Source organism: Artemia franciscana, chromosome 18 (genome assembly GCF_032884065.1).
Source record: "Artemia franciscana chromosome 18, ASM3288406v1, whole genome shotgun sequence".
NCBI classification, from domain to species: Eukaryota; Metazoa; Arthropoda; class Branchiopoda; order Anostraca; family Artemiidae; genus Artemia; species Artemia franciscana.
The window spans coordinates 10,323,176-10,343,715 of NC_088880.1; the positions used below are offsets into that span (position 1 = coordinate 10,323,176).

At 35.8% G+C, this 20,540-nt stretch overlaps 1 protein-coding gene across 5 annotated transcripts in view; it reads right to left on the reverse strand.

Moving 5' to 3' along the window:
* Positions 1 to 20,540, reverse strand: part of LOC136038591 (uncharacterized) — a 98,240-nt gene that overhangs the window by 25,366 nt on the left and 52,334 nt on the right. For 4 of the 5 annotated variants that reach the window (XM_065721789.1, XM_065721790.1, XM_065721788.1 and 1 more), the window contains 3 exons: positions 13,410 to 15,413; positions 7,857 to 8,279; positions 5,223 to 5,442 (listed from right to left, as the gene is read on the reverse strand). In XM_065721789.1, coding sequence (XP_065577861.1) covers positions 5,223 to 5,442; positions 7,857 to 8,279; positions 13,410 to 15,413 — 2,647 coding nt within the window. The remainder of the gene's footprint in view (positions 1 to 5,222; positions 5,443 to 7,856; positions 8,280 to 13,409; positions 15,414 to 20,540) is intronic. The other variant, XR_010620252.1, reaches the window with a different exon arrangement.

Here is a 20,540-nt window from a genome sequence, read left to right on the forward strand (position 1 = left end):
TTTATATTTGAGGCTAGATCACATTACCTCCCATTATTCTATCATCACTTTACTAAGCAATGCATGTTCTTCACATTTAGTTTCCGACACCGTTCATCTTTTATGCTAGAGGCTAAATCGTCACATCTAGCCCCTGTTATTCTATAATCATTTTACTAATTGGTAAAAATTCTTCACCTTTAGCTCTCTATGTATTTCATCTTTTATACTTGAGGATAGATCACATTAGCTTCCATAACATAGTAGTCCCCTTTATTTCATCATTTATACTAGAGGTTATGTTAAATTAACCCCAAAAACATATTAGCCCCCCCCCCCCTTATTCTATTATCATTATACTTAGAAATAAATATTCTTCACCTTTCACTACCGACACCGTTCATCTTTTATTCTAGAGGCTAGGTCACATTTGCCCCCAGAACATATTAGCCACCATAATTTCATTATCATTTTACTAAGCAATAAATAGTTTCCACATTTTGTTCCCCACATCTTCCAACTTTTAAACTCTAGGCCAGGTCAAATTAGCCCCCATTATTCTGTAATCATATAACTAGTTCATATATTTTCTTCACCTATTATTCCCGACACCATTCATCTTTTATGCTAGAGGCTAGGTCACATCTGCCCCCAGAAAATATTAGCCCCCATAATTTCATTATCATTTTACTAAGCAATAAATAGTTTCCACATTTTGTTCCTCACATCTTCCAACTTTTATACTCTGGGCCAGGTCAAATTAGCCCCCATTATTCTGTAATCATATTACTAGGTAATAAATTTTCTTCACCTATTGTTCCCGACACCATTCATCTTTTATGCTAGAGGCTAGGTCACATCTGCCCCCAGAACATATTAGCCCCCATTATTCTGTAATCATATTACTAGTTAATGAATTTTCTTCACCTATTGTTCCCAACACCATTCATCTTTTATGCTAGAGGCTAGGTCACATATGCCCCCAGAACATATTAGCCCCCATAATTTCATTATCATTTTACTAAGCAATAAATAGTTTCCACATTTTGTTCCCCACATCTTCCAACTTTTAAACTCTAGGCCAGGTCAAATTAGCCCCCATTATTCTGTAATCATATTACTAGTTAATAAACTTTCTTCACCTATTGTTCCCGACACCATTCATCTTTTATGCTAGAGACTAGATCACATCTGCCCCCAGAACATATTAGCCCCCATAATTTCATTATCATTTTACTAAGCAATAAATAGTTTCCACATTTTGTTCCCCACATCTTCCAACTTTTATACTCTAGGCCAGGTCAAATTAGCCCCCATTATTCTGTAATCATATTACTAGTTAATAAATTTTCTTCACCTATTGTTCCCGACACCATTCATCTTTTATGCTAGAGGCTAGGTCACATCTGCCCCCAGAACATATTAGCCCCCATTATTCTGTAATCATATTACTAGTTAATAAATTTTCTTCACCTATTGTTCCCGACACCATTCATCTTTTATGCTAGAGGCTAGGTCACATCTGTCCCCAGAACATATTAGCCCCCACAATTTCATTATCATTTTACTAAGCAATAAATAGTTTCAACATTTTGTTCCCCACATCTTCCAACTTTTACACTCTAGGCCAGGTCAAAGTAGCCCCCATTATTCTGTAATCATATTACTAGTTAATAAATTTTCTTCACCTATTGTTCCCGACACCATTCATCTTTTATGCTAGAGCCTAGGTAACATCTGCCCCCAGAACATATTAGCCCCCATAATTTCATTATCATTTTACTAAGCAATAAATAGTTTCCACATTTTGTTCCTCACATCTTCCAACTTTTATACTCTAGGCCAGGTCAAATTAGCCCCCATTATTCTGTAATCATATTACTAGTTAATAAATTTTTTCACCTATTGTTCCCGACACTATTCATCTTTTATGCTAGAGGCTAGGTCACATCTGCCCCCAGAACATAGTAGCCCCCATAATTTCATTATCATTTTACTAAGCAATAAATAGTTTCCACATTTTGTTCCTCACATCTTCCAACTTTTATACTCTAGGCCAGGTCAAATTAGCCCCCATTATTCTGTAATCATATTACTAGTTAATAAATTTTCTTCACCTATTATTCCCGACACCATTCATCTTTTATACTAGAGGCTAGGTCACATCTGCCCCCAGAACATAGTAGCCCCCATAATTTCATTATCATTTTACTAAGCAATAAATAGTTTCCACATATTGTTCCTCACATCTTCCAACTTTTATACTCTAGGCCAGGTCAAATTAGCCCCCATTATTCTGTAATCATATTACTAGTTAATAAATTTTCTTCACCTATTGTTCCCGACACCATTCATCTTTTATGCTACAGGCTAGGTCACATCTGCCCCCAGAACATATTAGCCCCCATAATTTCATTATCATTTTACTAAGCAATAAATAGTTTCCACATTTTGTTCCTCACATCTTCCAACTTTTATACTCTAGGCCAGGTCAAATTAGCCCCCATTATTCTGTAATCATATTACTAGTTAATAAATTTTCTTCACCTATTGTTCCCGACACCATTCATCTTTTATGCTAGAGGCTACGTCACATCTGCCCCCAGAACATATTAGCCCCCATAATATCATTATCATTTTACTAAGCAATAAATAGTTTCCACATTTTGTTCCCCACATCTTCCAACTTTTGTACTCTAGGCCAGGTCAAATTAGCCCCCATTATTCTGTAATCATATTACTAGTTAATAAATTTTCTTCACCTATTGTTCCCGACACCATTCATCTTTTATGCTAGAGGCTAGGTCACATCTGCCCCCAGAACATATTAGCCCCCATAATTTCATTATCATTTTACTAAGCAATAAATAGTTTCCACATTTTGTTCCTCACATCTTCCAACTTTTATACTCTAGGCCAGGTCAAATTAGCCCCCATTATTCTGTACTCATATTACTAGTTAATAAATTTTCTTAACCTATTGTTCCCGACACCATTCATCTTTTATGCTAGAGGCTAGGTCACATCTGCCCCCAGAACATATTAGCCCCCATAATTTTATTATCATTTTACTAAGCAATAAATAGTTTCCACATTTTGTTCCTCACATCTTCCAACTTTTATACTCTAGGCCAGGTCAAATTAGCCCCCATTATTCTGTAATCATATTATTAGTTAATAAATTTTCTTCACCTATTGTTCCCGACACCATTCATCTTTTATGCTAGAGGCTAGGTCACATCTGCCCCCAGAACATATTAGCCCCCATAATTTCATTATCATTTTACTAAGCAATAAATAGTTTCCACATTTTGTTCCTCACATCTTCCAACTTTTATACTCTAGGCCAGGTCAAATTAGCCCCCATTATTCTGTAATCATATTACTAGTTAATAAATTTTCTTCACCTATTGGTCCCGACACCATTCATCTTTTATGCTAGAGGCTAGGTCACATCTGCCCCCAGAACATATTAGCCCCCATAATTTCATTATCATTTTACTAAGCAATAAATAGTTTCCACATTTTGTTCCTCACATCTTCCAGCTTTTATACTCTAGGCCAGGTCAAATTAGCCCCCATTATTCTGTAATCATATTACTAGGTAATAAATTTTCTTCACCTATTGTTCCCGACACCATTCATCTTTTATGCTAGAGGCTAGGTCACATCTGCCCACAGAACATATTAGCCCCCATAATTTCATTATCATTTTACTAAGCAATAAATAGTTTCCACATTTTGTTCCTCACATCTTCCCACTTTTATACTCTAGGCCAGGTAAAATTAGCCCCCATTATTCTGTAATCATATTACTAGTTAATAAATTTTCTTCACCTATTGTTCCCGACAACATTCATCTTTTATGCTAGAGGCTAGGTCACATCTGCCCCCAGAACATATTAGCCCCCATAATTTCATTATCATTTTACTAAGCAATAAATAGTTTCCACATTTTGTTCCTCACATCTTCCAACTTTTATACTCTAGGCCAGGTCAAATTAGCCCCCATTATTCTGTAATCATATTACTAGTTAATAAATTTTCTTCACCTATTGTTCCCGACACCATTCATCTTTTATGCTAGAGGCTATGTCACATCTGCCCCCAGAACATATTAGCCCCCATAATTTCATTATCATTTTACTAAGCAATAAATAGTTTCCTCATTTTGTTCCTCACATCTTCCAACTTTTATACTCTAGGCCAGGTCAAATTAGCCCCCATTATTCTGTAATCATATTACTAGTTAATAAATTTTCTTCACCTATTGTTCCCGACACCATTCATCTTTTATGCTAGAGGCTAGGTCACATTTCCCCCCAAAACATATTAGCCCCCATAATTTCATTATCATTTTACTAAGCAATAAATAGTTTCCACATTTTGTTCCTCACATCTTCCAACTTTTATACTCTAGGCCAGGTCAAATTAGCCCCCATTATTCTGTAATCATATTACTAGTTAATAAATTTTCTTCACCTATTGTTCCCGACACCATTCATCTTTTATGCTAGAGGCTAGGTCACATCTGCCCCCTGAACATATTAGCCCCCATAATTTCATTATCATTTTACTAAGCAATAAATAGTTTCCACATTTTGTTCCTCACATCTTCCAACTTTTATACTCTAGGCCAGGTCAAATTAGCCCCCATTATTCTGTAATCATATTACTAGTTAATAAATTTTCTTCACCTATTGTTCCCGACACCATTCATCTTTTATGCTAGAGGCTAGGTCACATTTGCCCCCAGAACATATTAGCCCCCATAATTTCATTATCATTTTACTAAGCAATAAATAGTTTCCACATTTTGTTCCTCACATCTTCCAACTTTTATACTCTAGGCCAGGTCAAATTAGCCCCCATTATTCTGTTATCATATTACTAGTTAATAAATATTCTTCACCTTTCACTACCGACACCGTTCATCTTTTATACTAGAGGCTAGGGCACATTTGCCCACAGAACATATTAGCTCCCATAATCCCATTATCATTTTATTAAGCAATAAATAGTTTCCACATTTTGTTCCTCACATCTTCCAGTTTTTATGCTATAGGCAAGGTCACATTAGCCCCCATTATTCCATAATCTTACTACTAGTTAATAAATATTCTTCACCTTTTGTTCTTGACACAGTTCATCTTTTATGCTAGACGCCAGTTGACAATAGTCCCCAGAACATATTAGCCCCCATTATACTATTTTCAATTTACTGAGTAATAAATATTCTTCACCTTTTGTTCTCTATATCTTCCATCTTTTATACTCGAGGCTAGGTCATCAAGACGCTTCCTTTCTATCACAAATGGAAGAACCAGCTCCTTTGATGGGTCAGAGTTGCTCCTGGCAACCCACAAATAATCACCAACATTTAATCGCCGTACTTCGAAGGGAACATCTTGCTTTCTCAACTCGTCTAGAGTAAGGACCTTTTGGTTACTTTTCCCAAAGGACCTATACAATATAAACGAGTAATATTTTTATAACAAAAATATTATTTATAAATATCCAAAACAACACAGAGATGAATCTCTACAAAGGCCCCCACTACAGTCTGTTAAAGTGAATGGGGGGGGGGGGGGTAGTCACTAACTCAGGAACAATAAATAAAAACGGAAACTTTGAAAAATGGGGAGTCAAATTGCGCTGTAGGATACAACCCAATACTATAAAGCCAGGAAATGGCCATGAGAATCCTGCGTAAACACTATTTTGTATTTTGATTTTGGGAGGGATATCCAAGCCCTCCCAAAATATATTTTACCTATATATAAAATACCTCTAAAAAATATATTTTAGCTATTACATTTGAAAGATTTACGGGTTACAGCTCCCACCATTTGTTTAGAAGCCAAATTCTATTCGCTCTTTCATTCTCAGTAAAAATAACTAGAATATTCAACATTATTGTGTGCATATAGGCTAGTTCATCTGAATAATAAAAATTAAACTTTTTTTTTATATAAGCCTTCCAAATAATAAACTATAATTGAGCTAGTGCCCCTCCTCTCTCCAACCATAGCCTAGTTCTGGTGGCCGAGGAGAGTAATTGCAGGAGTATCCTGAGTAGACACTATCCTGGATTTAGATTTTGGAACAGAGATTCAAGCCGTCTGGAAATGGGTTTAGTAAAATTATACGCTTTTAGCCATTACATAAAAAGAGCAAAGGGATTTAGGGGGGTTAAAATTCCGAACATTTACATTTACATTCCGAACATATATATATATATATATATATATATATATATATATATATATGTATATATATATATATATATATATATATATATATATATGTATATATATATATATATATATATATATATATATATATATATATATATATATATATATATATATATATATATATAATTATATAATTAAATAATTATTATAATTATAATAATAATAATATAATTATTATTATAATTATTATAATAATTATAATTATTGGATTGTGTTCAACGACACTATTGAGCTACAAAGTTTTAGACTCTACTGTTTTTTTGTTTTTTTTCATTTCAGTTATAATTTTTGGGAAATAGGAACACAATAGGCGTATAAAATAGAGTAACAATCGTATAGAATAGAGAATAGAGTATAGAATAGAGTAGAATACTGTAACAATCAGACTTTAAATCAGTGTTTGCCAGAGTCTTCAATTACTGGCGACCACCAGAAAAGAAACCTGAAAGGTATATAATGGCGCAATTACTGGATACCTGAACTGTCATCTGAGAAATTTATTCGGCAGAATTTTTTTTTCAACAGCACGTTCTTGGATTTTCCGGGGGTAATCCAATACCCCCCCCCCTTTGGAGTAAGTCTCGTTTAATGTTTTAGAAAAATTATTTTTTACTTCGGGTACATCGCCAGATTATATAAATATAGACAGTTAATAGAGACAAAAGTCAGACCAATAGAATGTGATCATTCTATTGTTCTTGTTCTTATAGAAAGCCAGAAGTTTTTCCGCCTCACCTAGGATCTCTGTAAATCAGATGTTACTTCGAAATTTGTTTAACCATAAGCTCCCCAGACTCATGGTAAATGAGCTTTAAGAGTCAAAACACTCACCCCCACCTCAAGTCAAAGGATTTGCTCAACCAAGACTTAAAATCTCGCCCCAAAGGAGATAGAATTACAAGTCCTGTGTGCCAAGACTGTGACCATTTCTCCTGATTTTCAACTAATCGCGCAAAATTGATTTTTCTGTCAAGCCGCGTTCAAAAGAGCACAGTAATTACTCTTTTTAAATAATTAATTAAAATTAGCTGCAATAAGCTCTGTTGAACGCGGGGCAAATCATCATACAGTAACCGACGTAGATTGTATGACAAAAAAGATGGCGCCATTAGAAATCGAAAAGAATAAAGAATATTTCAACGTAGCTATTGGACCTTCATGACGGATGAACTTGCAGTGAAAATGAGATGACATCTGACAAAATATCCATTTTTGAGTGATGGCTAGGCTACAGCAATGAGCTAGGCTATATCAGCCTAGGGTTATAAAAAAGGATTGCCACGAAAAACCATACGGCTGATTAGATGGCTTAACCTTACTTCATCGGCTTCGCCACTATTGCCACTGATATACGACAGTGTCAACTTTATGTTAATTGAGGTAAGACATATGTTAATGAGGTAAGTTAATTGAGGTAAGTTAATTAAGGTATGAGCTATTAATTGAGGTAAGACATAGTTTTTGTCATTTTTGCTTGTGATAGTTTTTTTTTTTAAATATAAGTTTATCTTAATTCAGCAAGCATTTTAATTGTATTATTTTTATTTAATTATTTATTAATGCCAAATGCTATGATCTTTAAAAAGCTTGTCACATTTATTAAGTAATTAAAACACATACCCAGAAGTTTCTCCCGTGTCAACCAGTAAATAAACTTTAAAGTCTCCTGGCCTTAGGTTTACTTTTTCAATTGTTAGGTCAGACACAGTTGCTTCCCTTGAAAGTTCGGAGAATGTAGATGCCGACGACAAACAAATATTAGAAGGAGTGCTCTGGGAAGAAGCTATTTGATGAGACGCTTTCAATTTAGGGGCTATAAATTCATCACATTGGTAGTCCACGGAATTAATCGTGCTATTGATTTTCTTCTTGGCAGGGCTTTTAGAGATGGCTCTCACAACCTTAGTTGATGACAAAGGCTCTATACTTGTTTGACTGGTTGTCACCCGAGGAACTATTGGAAGTAAGAAGGCTTGTGATGCACAAGGGGATAACTCGTCACAATCACGGTCGTTTAGAAAAACTTTAACAAGTCCTCCACTTCTGAAAGAAAAATTTTGACATTAATTGAATAAAAAAAGCAAGCTCTCTATTTGTCACATCAGTACACGTTGAACACGCCTGCCTTTTATTATTGTACAAATCATACGGAAGAGATAATAATGCCTAATTACTTTTAGAGAGTTCTGTTTGTCTTTTAAAAGTTATCCTTGTTTTAAGGGTCAATTTCTTAGAAAATCAAAACTCGTTTATAGGTATAGCGCTCATCATATGGAAGTACCACTGGCTATTGGCTGTTTGAAGGAAAGGTAGGCGTGATCTTGGTATGAAGTTTAAAGCAAAATCTGACAGTAAAAACAAGTCTTCTTAGAAGGAAATACGCATAATCTTCCTTTCTTAAAGATGTGTCAAATGCACAAAAGTTAAATAATTGCTGTTTTTTACTACCCGGAAAATTTGACATTACTGTAAATTGCCCCCACAAATTTAATTTTTCAAGACAAAAAATGGAAGTATGGGGCATTCATGACACATTAATGAACCATAAAAACGACTCTTAACGTAATGACCTCCCTGTGCATTTATTTTTGTCGTGAAAATCCATTTTGTGTTTTATTTTCCTTTTCTATCCTTCTGTACAAAGAGCGTACAGAATCCCATGTTCTGAGGCTACACTGAAACAAAGGTGGTCTTAGTCAAGGCTTTAATAAGATTGTCAGATTACCAGGCTACCGAAATCTTGCTTTTGGCAGTCCATCTAGAGCCCAAAGGACAACAATATGTCCCTGAATGGGATAGGAGGAGGTAATAAGAAAAAAATTAAGAGATTATTTAACGTGACTTTCTCAAATTTAGGTATTATAAATTCATCAGATTGGTATCCACCAGAATTACCTATGCAATATATTTCGTTTTTAGAGGGGCTTTCGGAATTAGCTCTCGTAGCCTTGGCAGTACAAGTACTCATTATTTGTTTGGCCAGCTGTTGTCCGGGACACAAGTGAGCCTGATAATATAAAAGGATGCACAAAATACACGATAATGCGCTATAGCATAAGTACCACTTTTGCTGCTAGTACCACTACGATACTATGATACTACGTAGTACCACTGCTGCTAGTACCACAACAATACTACGATACTACGATAGTACCACTTTTGCTGCTACTGACAACTCACTGCAGGACTAAGCAGTCTAGGGATAACACAGCTTTGTATGATATTTTTCCTTTTCAACCTATTCAAAGGCTCTCTACCCCCTCCCACGAAGTTCCGTGAAGGCACTTTAAATTTTAATTATGACCCCTTCTCGGCTTATTCAGTAACGGCATGCTTTTCATTGTGCAACAAATGTGTGGCCAAACGATGGCCCTTACTTTTTTTCAATAAAAAAGTAAGTACTTTTTTTCTTGAAAAAAATTTCAAGAAAAACAATAAAAAAAAAACAATACACAAAATGAATGAAGAACCATCTACCATAAATTACAGTTTACAAAACACTGAATAGGAGTGATAATTCTTTCATTATTAGATTGACTAACCTTTACCAGCGCAATAGTGACACCCAAGTAAAGAGCGATATGAATTAAATATATATTTGTTTTTCGTTAGGACACTTCGTATGGAAGAAATTATCGTAGAAACTTCGAAAGAAACTTATTTGATTTAGAATTGGAAGTTCTAGTACCCATTTTAAGAGTCAAAAGTAACTGGAGTGCAACCGGCCCTCTTTCCCGGTCCCTTGTTACTACCAACCACAAAAAGAAATCTGATCGAAATTCTAAGAAAACTATTTTATTCAAAATAGTCGAAAGGCTCAACAACTATGTATCTAGGGATAAAAAGATTTTCCACAATCCATACGGGAAGGACTGTAAGTGATACAAGTGGCCAATTTTTTGAACTGTATATAGGAGCCGCTAAGGGTGTTACATTAAAACTCTGAGGGCGTTTCACCGTCGATCGTTTCATTTTTTTTCAACTGACAATTAAAAATTGTATACTTCATAGAAAAATGTTTATCTGCATCTGCAGTATTGTAGAGCTGCAACGGAAAGGAAATTGGTGTCTTGAAAGTGACGCTCATAACTACACACACTATAATCAACCATAAAATCCTCCTAGAAAGGTATAAAACTTTATGAGCAGAAAACTTTTTGAGACTACCATAAACCTATATCTTTTTTTCTATTCAGATAATCAACATTTTAAGTGACTCCAATCTCTTTACATTTGTATTACGTTTGTTTCTCAGTAAAATTACAATCACTCTTAATTTTATGCACGTATTTATGCCACCCACCTGGCATAACATTTGGCAATCTGTATTCTTTCATTCCAAAAAAAGTGGCCTAGCCATCTTAACCTTCCTTTTATTATAGCTCTAGAAAATAGGATCGAGCCCTATCTTTCGCGCATTTTTGCGCATATTTTTGTTTGATTCATATAAGTTCAATCAAATGAGTATTTTAAACTTAGGAAATTTCATGGGAAAAGGCATAATAAATCTTTCTCAGAAATATGCTCTCATAATCATTTTCGTTTAGGAAAACTTTCACAAGTCACTCACATGTTCAAGAAGAACATTTGTTTCGACCAAATAACAACGAAATGAACCCTCCGGTGCCAGACGACTTACCTTTAGAATATATTGGCTGTATTTCCACGATATGCCACACTCATACCAGAGTTCGCCTTCATTCAATGCACTTTAGCTATTCAATCAAAAAATAAAAATTTAATATTAAAGTTCAAAAAGCCAAAGTACTGTTTCGAATCATTGTTTAAATATCCCGTTTTTTTTTTTTTTTTTAATAGAAATTAACCTCACAGCCAGATACTATTACTTCCCATATACTAAAAATTCCTTCTTTTTACCCAAATGCAGTCATACCCCAAAAATGATTAAATATCTTCAAACTATATTGCTGTTTGAATCTTTCTGTCACGTATTATACCCTTTAGATAAATTTAGCCTAAACAGCAATTAAATTTATGGTACCGAAAGTTAAATAAAAAAAAAAAAAAAAAAATAGGGAAGAAGCTAGGTGACACGTTAAAATGCTTCCTTGTTTACAATTATACCCAATGTAAATGCCGTCAAATGCGCATTGCTCCCTCAAAAAGAAACTCTTAATTAATTAAATAAAAGTAGAAATTTTAATTATTCCTTAATTAATTAAAATAAAATTAGAGAATTTTCAAGTTTGAGGCGTTTTGAGGAAAAGCCTGGATTTATAGATTGGCGAGCCAACAAACTCTAAATCCTCAATGCTTCTACTACTAAGAACTCACCACAGCACCAAGTTGCCTGAGGCCAACACAGCTACGCACACTCCTCCTCCACCCAATATATTCAAAGCCTCTCTTTCTTTAAACCTTCCCAGGAACTTCCCACTTCCTTTAAATCTTTCTTTATGACATCCTACCACTCCAGTCGAGGGCAACCTGGTTTCCGCTTAGCCCTAGACGGATGGCCAAAAAAAACAATCTTCAGCAATATGTCATCCTTCTTCCGCAGTATTTGTCCTAGCCATCTCAACCTTTCTTTCATTATAGCAAGAGAAAGCGGGATTGAACCACAGTTTTTGTAAAGCCTAGTGCTTTAACCTAACCTGGTTTCCGCTTAGCCCTAGACGGATGGCCGAAAAGGACAATTTTCGGCAATCTGTCATCTTCTTCCGCAGTATTTTTCCTAGCCTTCTCAACCTTTCTTTCATTATAGCACTAGAAAGCGGGATTGAACCACAGTTTTTGTAAAGCCTAGTGCTTTAACCTAACTTAACCTGGTTTCCGCTTAGCCCTAGACGGATGGCTGAAAAGGACAATCTTCGGCAATCTGTCATCCTTCTTCCGCGGTATTTGTCCTAGCCATCTCAACCTTTCTTTCATTATAGCACTAGAAAGCGGGATTGAACCACAGATTTTGTAAAGCCTAGTGCTTTAACCTGAACTAACCTGGTTTCCGCTTAGCCCTAGACGGATGGCCAAAAAAACCAATCTTCGGCAATCTGTCATCCTTCTTCCGCAGTATTTTTCCTAGCCTTCTCAACCTTTCTTTCATTATAGCACTAGAAAGCAGGACTGAACTACAGTTTTTGTAAAGCCTAGTGCTTTAACCTAACCTGGTTTCCGCTTAGCCCTAGACGGATGGCCGAAAAGGACAATTTTCGGCAATCTGTCATCTTCTTCCGCAGTATTTTTCCTAGCCTTCTCAACCTTTCTTTCATTATAGCACTAGAAAGCGGGATTGAACCACAGTTTTTGTAAAGCCTAGTGCTTTAACCTGAACTAACCTGGTTTCCGCTTAGCCCTAGACGGATGGCCAAAAAAAACAATCTTCGGCAATCTGTCATCCTTCTTCCGCAGTATTTTTCCTAGTCTTCTCAACCTTTCTTTCATTATAGCACTAGAAAGCAGGATTGAACTACAGTTTTTGTAAAGCCTAGTGCTTTAACCTAACCTGGTTTCCGCTTAGCCCTAGACGGATGGCCAAAAAAAACAATCTTCGGCAATCTGTCATCCTTCTTCCGCAGTATTTGTCCTAGCCATTTCAACCTTTCTTTCATTATAGCACTAGAAAGCGAGATTGAACCACAGTTTTTGTAAATCCTAGTGCTTTAACCTAACCTAACCTGGTTTCCGCTTAGCCCTAGACAGATGGCCGAAAAGGACAATCTTCGGCAATCTGTCATCCTTCTTCCGCAGTATTTGTCCAAGCCATCTCAGCCTTTCTTTCATTATAGCACTAGAAAGCGGGATTGAGCCCCAGTTTTTGTAATGCCTGGTGCTTGAAATACAATCAGTCAACCGGGTACCCAGAACAATCCGTAGACAATCTCTCTAGAAAGCATCTAGCAAACCTTCATCTGCTTTTCAGGGTCCCCATTCTTCCGAGCCATGTTTGACCACTATTGTCACTGTAGCTTCCAATATTCTAATCTTGGTTTGTAGACTTTCCTTCCTGTTCTACCAAACTTTTTTAACTGTGAAAACAAAACCTGAGCCATGGCTATTCCACTTTTAACATATCTCCACTGCTCCTACCGTCTTCACTAATAATACTACCAACCTTAACATATGGGAACCCTTTACCTATTTCCTTACACAAAAAAGAGGCTCAAACAAAAACCACTGCGTAAATGAGAGGTTATATGTAAATCAGAAACTTACCGATCAATCAAATTTCGATATTTCTTCCCTGATTCTAACAGGTCCTTTTTGACACACAAGCATCCATACCCCAGAAACAAATCACTGTCATCAAACAATACTTCTGCTTGATCTTTCAAGCAGGTATCTCGTCCCTCTGGTGTCAAATATACATACTGTAAAGTTGGTTTCTTTACTCTAACACTTAATAGGCTAACGCCATCAGGATTATTAGGGAAGGATGTAATGTCTGGTATGTCAGGGAGGCTAGCAGGACTCAAAGGTCTTGAGTCGATAGAGTTAAGCTCTTCCTCAGATTTAGCACTCCCGGGTATTGTCTTTCCTTCCTCAGATTTTCGACGAGAAGAATTTTGCCATCCTTTATTTACAGTTGAGGACGCCCGAGAATCCAAGATTTCAGTATCAGGAAGAATTTCGCCGTCAAAAGTTTTGTTTAAAGAAGTTGAGTGAATTAAACTGTTTCGTCCCATTTTGTCCGGGTCATAGCTTGAGTGCCTTGAATTATCTGAACTATGCCCTTCCTCCGGTTTTGTTTTCTCAGCTTTCATCTTTTTCTTTTTTGACCTATGAGGAAAACGATTTTGCCGATCTTTATTTCCATTTGGAAATGTCTCAAATTCCAAGACTTCAAGGTCAGAATGGTTTTCATTATCAGTAGCTTCGCTTGCAAAAAAAGAACAGACTGAATTATTTTGCCGATTATTTGCAGATGCTCTATCTAGTGTTTGCGAAGAGATAGAGCCACTTGGGTTACGTTCTACTACTTTTACTGTCTTAACTTCCGTATTTTCCTTTTTGGATCTTCCAAAAATACAATTCTTATTCAGTAGGGGAATATTTTGCTCATTGTTTGACACTCCAGATTTCGGAAGTCTTAACCCACAACAGATTTTATTTGGAGAGGTATCACTTAAACAGCCTAAATTGACTTGTTCAACAAGTATTTCTTCACTAAAAATATCGGATTTAAGCATTTCCTCTCCATTTATCTTTTCAGCGCCACAACTGAATTTTCTAAGAGCATCTTGCATTACTGGACAATTTCCTGAGTTTGAGGCCTTATTAATTTCTTCAAAATACTGACTGGATGGCGTACTTAAAATTTCCAGGTCAGATAGTTCTTCTGTTGAACAACAGCTTTTAGTATCGTTCAGCATATGAAAATTCTCGTCTCTCTGAATATTATAACTACAATTATCGACGTTTAAAGAAGTAATTAATTCATTATCAGATTCAGGTAATTCAACATCCACAGCCAACTTCATTGGCTTTCCGGATACCCCAGCAACGTTGATCTCACTATACGAACTGCCGTCTTTAGCACGTACTGACCTCTTTTCATTTAACTTAGAGGGGGAAGAGATAACAGTAATTTTACCAGTAGTAAGGGGAGAAACTGGGCCTCGTTCATTTTCTGATAATTTTATATCGACAACCGAATTTATTGGTTTTTCAAATACTTCCGAAAAATTCGTCTCTAAGGGTAAATCATCCGATCTGAGGGTTTTTGCTTCTTTGTTCTTTAATACAGATGAATGCTGTCCAAACTGAATGCCACTCCATTGTTTGGGCTTAAATTTCAAAATTGTCTGAGATTCAACAAAACCTTCCTTACTATTTAAGCTACTATCTTCTCCCATGCAAACACTGTCACTATCACTAAGTGTTATTTCTTCTTTTTCATCACCAGACCCAACAATTTTTCCTGTTTTACCAGAATCGTTATCTACTACACGACAGGAAAAGTTTTTATCACTTTCGAGTACATTTAATCCACGTTTGCTAGGAGTTTTAATCATTTTCCTTTTTCTCGGACGTTCTGCAGATTCTATATCAAAGTCGATGTCCCCAGATATAGAGCGTTCTGCACAATTTCTATGACGATCTTTCGGACGTATTGAAGATCTTATATCAGATTCCGAGGCATCTACTGTTTGATTTCCTGTTAAGGTTACATTCACAAGTTTGTTTGCCAATTCAATGCCTTCTCTTGTAAGGGAATACCTGTAATTAGAGTTGGGCTAAACAAGACAAAACTGTTATAAAGAATACAGAAACTAAAAAGGGGTTAAAGTCCGCTGTTGTTTAATAATGGCGTCCTTGAGAGCCAGAACGCGGTAAAATGAGTTTTATCTTCCGGAGAATGGATCTCTCACTGTTCAATTATGCGGATGATATTTTAAACAAGACCTGTTGCCTCTCTAGAATTGAAGAAAACTTTGATATACTCGGTATCGGTTAATCATAATTAACTTATAAATGCAGGAAAAATATAAAGCAACATAGGAAAATATAAAGCAACATGGGAAAAATATAAAGCAACATAGGAAAAATATAAAGCAACGTAGGAAAAATATAAAGCGACATAGGAAAAATATAAAGCAACATAGGAAAAATATAAAGTATCATAATAAAGCAACATGCGTCATGAGGATATTGCCCTTCTTACTCACTACTCAGAAAAGACGCAGCAAAACATAAATGAACTGGGACGTAGGGAAAAGGTTGTCGGACTTGTCATAAACAAAAATAAGATTAAATTAACTTCAAATGCGGTTATTTCCCATATTGCTTAAGGAAATCTGGTCAACAGTGAAGGGACTGAAGAATAGGAGGTTTCAAATATTTTGGCAGCATAAAATAGCGACGAAGACCACACTACCTTTCCATCAAAAACACTAAAAACAAGAAGAATAATTGGGAATTTCTCAAGACAGTGGGAAAAAGATTAGAATGAATATTTCAGTCCTGGCTGAACTACGCTGAGGTAAGGATGCTGGGAATTTTTTGAAAGATTTTTCATTTTAGTTTCATTGATTTTATCCTGTTGTAAGTTTTTTTTCTTATATATTTTTGTATTGCTGAGGAAGGCCCCTGGACAGAGGGCCGAAATATTCATTCTGATTTGTTTCCCATTGTCTTGAGAAATTCCCTATTGTTCTTCTTGTTTTTGGTAATTGTGATGGAAAGTCAGTGCGGTCTACGTCGCTATTTACGGCTCGCTTGTGGGGAGCAGTTGACCAATGATATATTTTAAAAAGGGTCCCGGTTGAACTTCGCTGAGGTAAGGATACTGGGACCGTTTTGAAAAAATTCTTCATTTTAGTTTTATCGATTTTATCCTGTTGTAAGTTTTTTTTTCTTATATATTTTTGTATTGCTGAGGACGGCCCTTGGACGTAGGGCCGAAATATTTATTCTAATTTGTTTCCCACTGTCTTGAGAAATTCCCTATTGTTCTTCTTGTTTTTGGTGTGTGTTTTGGTATCATTCTTACACAAGGCGACAATTCACAAGAAGAGGTCGTTTGCCGAAACACGTTGAATGTCTCAGCTTTTGATTGACTTAAGAAATGTACAGAGAAATAACAATTATTCCCAGAATTTAAAGCACATAATTCATGATAGTAGCGTACTTTCCGTCAACGAATAAGGCTGTCAAACTGTGAGCATTCATCTGCAGTTACAAAGACGACTCCAAGTATTAGATGATAGTTACCTAATTATTACTTGACAATTTAAATTATTATTAGAAATTAATAAAGTATTTTTTTAATTAATTATACCTTTTTATATTAATTATAATTAATTCGTTAATAACTAAAACATTTAATTATTGATTGTTAAATAAGTGCATAAAGATAAACCAAAATCCCTTTCTTGATGACGTTCGAAAGTGACGATAAACGTATTAGTGGTAAATCAAATAAATGCGGAATGGAAGATTGCCTTACGACACATGGATATCCCCCACCCCCCGTTTTGCAAATCAGGAACAACCAAAATAATCCTGGAAAGGTTGCTAGAGGGACAGGTTAAGTAGCCGAGGACCTTAACGGGGCGCTCTGGTCGAATGATCAGGATACGGCGTTGTAGCAAAATAATATTGCTACTCTATGGCCCTCCAGGGGAAAGGAGGGGCTAAGTAAAAGAACCAAGATGCAGCTTTGTGAATTGGAGATTATTCATTTCTTGAAATTTTCTTTGGGGTTTTCTCTTTCCTCGTTTTCAGTTCTTCTAGGCCTGACTTTTTTTTGAAGAAGAAGAAGAAGAATGTGGTATTAGACTTTACGGTCCCTACTGGCGGTGCTGATGTCCGTTTCTTGGCCCTTTTTTTTTCTTTTTTGTGACTAATATTCAAATAATTTCCTTTTTTAGTGTGTAGCTGAAAACTCGAAACCTACTAAATGAATTTTTACTGTCGTTTAATTCATTCTTTCGATTGAAGGAACTCAAAAGTCGTTAAATTTTCCGTGATATCGAAATTAAGATAAAATGATAAGTCAAGGAAAGTGTCCGAAATTAAGTAAAAAGGAAAGATATATCAACTTAGAAGATCAACTTACTCATGTCAACTAGATTATTCCTGTTGTCAATATTTGCATTGCATTTACACAGACTTAGAAACTATCCGAAACATTGTGAAAAAGGGTTATGCCAGCTCTGCCTCACACTGGGACTATCTGTCTTGGCTTTACTTCAACTAGCCATTGCTCTAAAGCTTTTCATCACTTCCAATGTTGATTTATCAGTTCCATTTCAACAACTAAAATGTATCATTTTTATACAATTCTGACAAAGGCTTATGCCAGCTCTGCCTCCCACTGAGACTATCTGTCTTGGCTTACTTCAATTAGCCATGGCTCTCAAGCTTTTCATCCCTTCCACCAAGTTGATTCATCAGTTCCATTTCAACAAGTAAACTAAATCATTTTTATACAATTCTGACCAAGGCTTAACACCAGCTCTGCCTCACATTGAGACTATCTGTTTTGGCTTTACTTCAATTAGCCATGGCTATAAAGCTTTTCACTCTTACACCAAGTTGATTCATCAGTTCCATTTCAACAAGTAAAATAAATCATTTTTATAGAATTCTGACAAAGGCTTATGCCAGCTCTGCCTCACACTGAGACTATCTGTCTTGGCTTTACTTCAACTAGCCATGGCTTTAAAGCTTTTCATCACTTTCACCAAGTTGATTCATCAGTTCCATTTCAAAAAGTAAAATAAATCATTTTTATACATTTCTGACAAAGGCTTATGCCAGCTCTGCCTCACAATAAGACTATCTGTCTTGGCTTTACTTCAATTAGCCATGGCTTTAAAGCTTTTCATTACTTTCACCAAGTTGATTCATCAGTTCCATTTCAAAAAGTAAAATAAATCATTTTTATAGAATTCTGACAAAGGCTTATGCCAGCTCTGCCTCACACTGAGACTATCTGTCTTGGCTTTACTTCAACTAGCCATGGCTTTAAAGCTTTTCATCACTTTCACCAAGTTGATTCATCAGTTGCATTTCAACAAGTAAAATGAATCATTTTTATACAATTCTGACAAAGGCTTATGCCAGCTCTGCCTCACAATAAGACTATCTGTCTTGGCTTTACTTCAATTAGCCATGGCTTTAAAGATTTTCATTACTTCCACCAAGTTGATTCATCAGTTCCATTTCAAAAAGTAAAATGAATCATTTTTATACAATTCTGACAAAGGCTTATGCCAGCTCTACCTCACACTGAGACTATCTGTCTTGGCTTTACTTCAATTAGCCATGGCTATAAAGCTTTTCATCACTTTCACCAAGTTGATTCATCAGTTCCATTTCAAAAAGTAAAATAAATCATTTTTATAGAATTCTGACAAAGGCTTATGCCAGCTCTGCCTCACACTGAGACTATCTGTCTTGGCTTTACTTCAACTAGCCATGGCTTTAAAGCTTTTCATCACTTTCACCAAGTTGATTCATCAGTTCCATTTCAACAAGTAAAATAAATCATTTTTATAGAATTCTGACAAAGGCTTATGCCAGCTCTGCCTCACACTGAGACTATCTGTCTTGGCTTTACTTCAACTAGCCATGGCTTTAAAGCTTTTCATCACTTTCACCAAGTTTATTCATCAGTTCCATTTCAACAAGTAAAATAAATCATTTTTATACATTTCTGACAAAGGCTTATGCCAGCTCTGCCTCACACTGAGACTATCTGTCTTGGCTTTACTTCAACTAGCCATGGCTTTAAAGCTTTTCATCACTTTCACCAAGTTGATTCATCAGTTCCATTTCAAAAAGTAAAATAAATCATTTTTATACAATTCTGACAAAGGCTTATGCCAGCTCTGCCTCACACTGAGACTATCTGTCTTGGCTTTACTTCAACTAGCCATGGCTTTAAAGCTTTTGATTACTTTCACCAAGTTGATTCATCAGTTCCATTTCAAAAAGTAAAATGAATCATTTTTATACAATTCTGACAAAGGCTTATGCCAGCTCTGCCTCACACTGAGACTATCTGTCTTGGCTTTACTTCAACTAGCCATGGCTTTAAAGCTTTTCATCACTTTCACCAAGTTGATTCATCAGTTCCATTTCAAGAACTAAAATGAATCATTTTTATACAATTCTGACAAAGGCTTATGCCAGCTCTGTCTCACATTAAGACTATCTGTCTTGGCTTTACTTCAACTAGCCATGGCTTTAAAGCTTTTCATCACTTTCACCAAGTTGATTCATCAGTTCCATTTCAAGAACTAAAATGAATCATTTTTATACAATTCTGACAAAGGCTTATGCCAGCTCTGTCTCACATTAAGACTATCTGTCTTGGCTTTACTTCAATTAGCCATGGCTCTAAAGCTTTTGATTACTTTCACCAAGTTGATTCATCAGTTCCATTTCAAAAAGTAAAATAAATCATTTTTATAGAATTCTGACAAAGGCTTATGCCAGCACTGCCTCACACTGAGACTATCTGTCCTGGCTTTACTTCAATTAGCCATTTTTGGCTAATGAATCATTAGCCTCAATTTGCCAAAAAAAATTTTTTTGGCAGAATGAATTATTTTTATACAATTCTGACAAAGGCTTATGCCAGCTCTGCCTCACGCTGAGACTATCTGTCTTCGCTTTACTTCAATTAGCTATGGCTCTAAAGCTTTTCATCACTCCACCAAGTTGATTCATCAGTTCCATTTCAACAAGTAATATGAATCATTTTTATACAATTCTGACAAGGGCTTATGCGAGCTTTGCCTCTCACTGAGACCATCTGTCTTGGCTGTACTCCAATTAGCCATGGCTCTCAAGTTCTTCATTACTTCCACAATGTTGATTTTAATTCAAAAATCA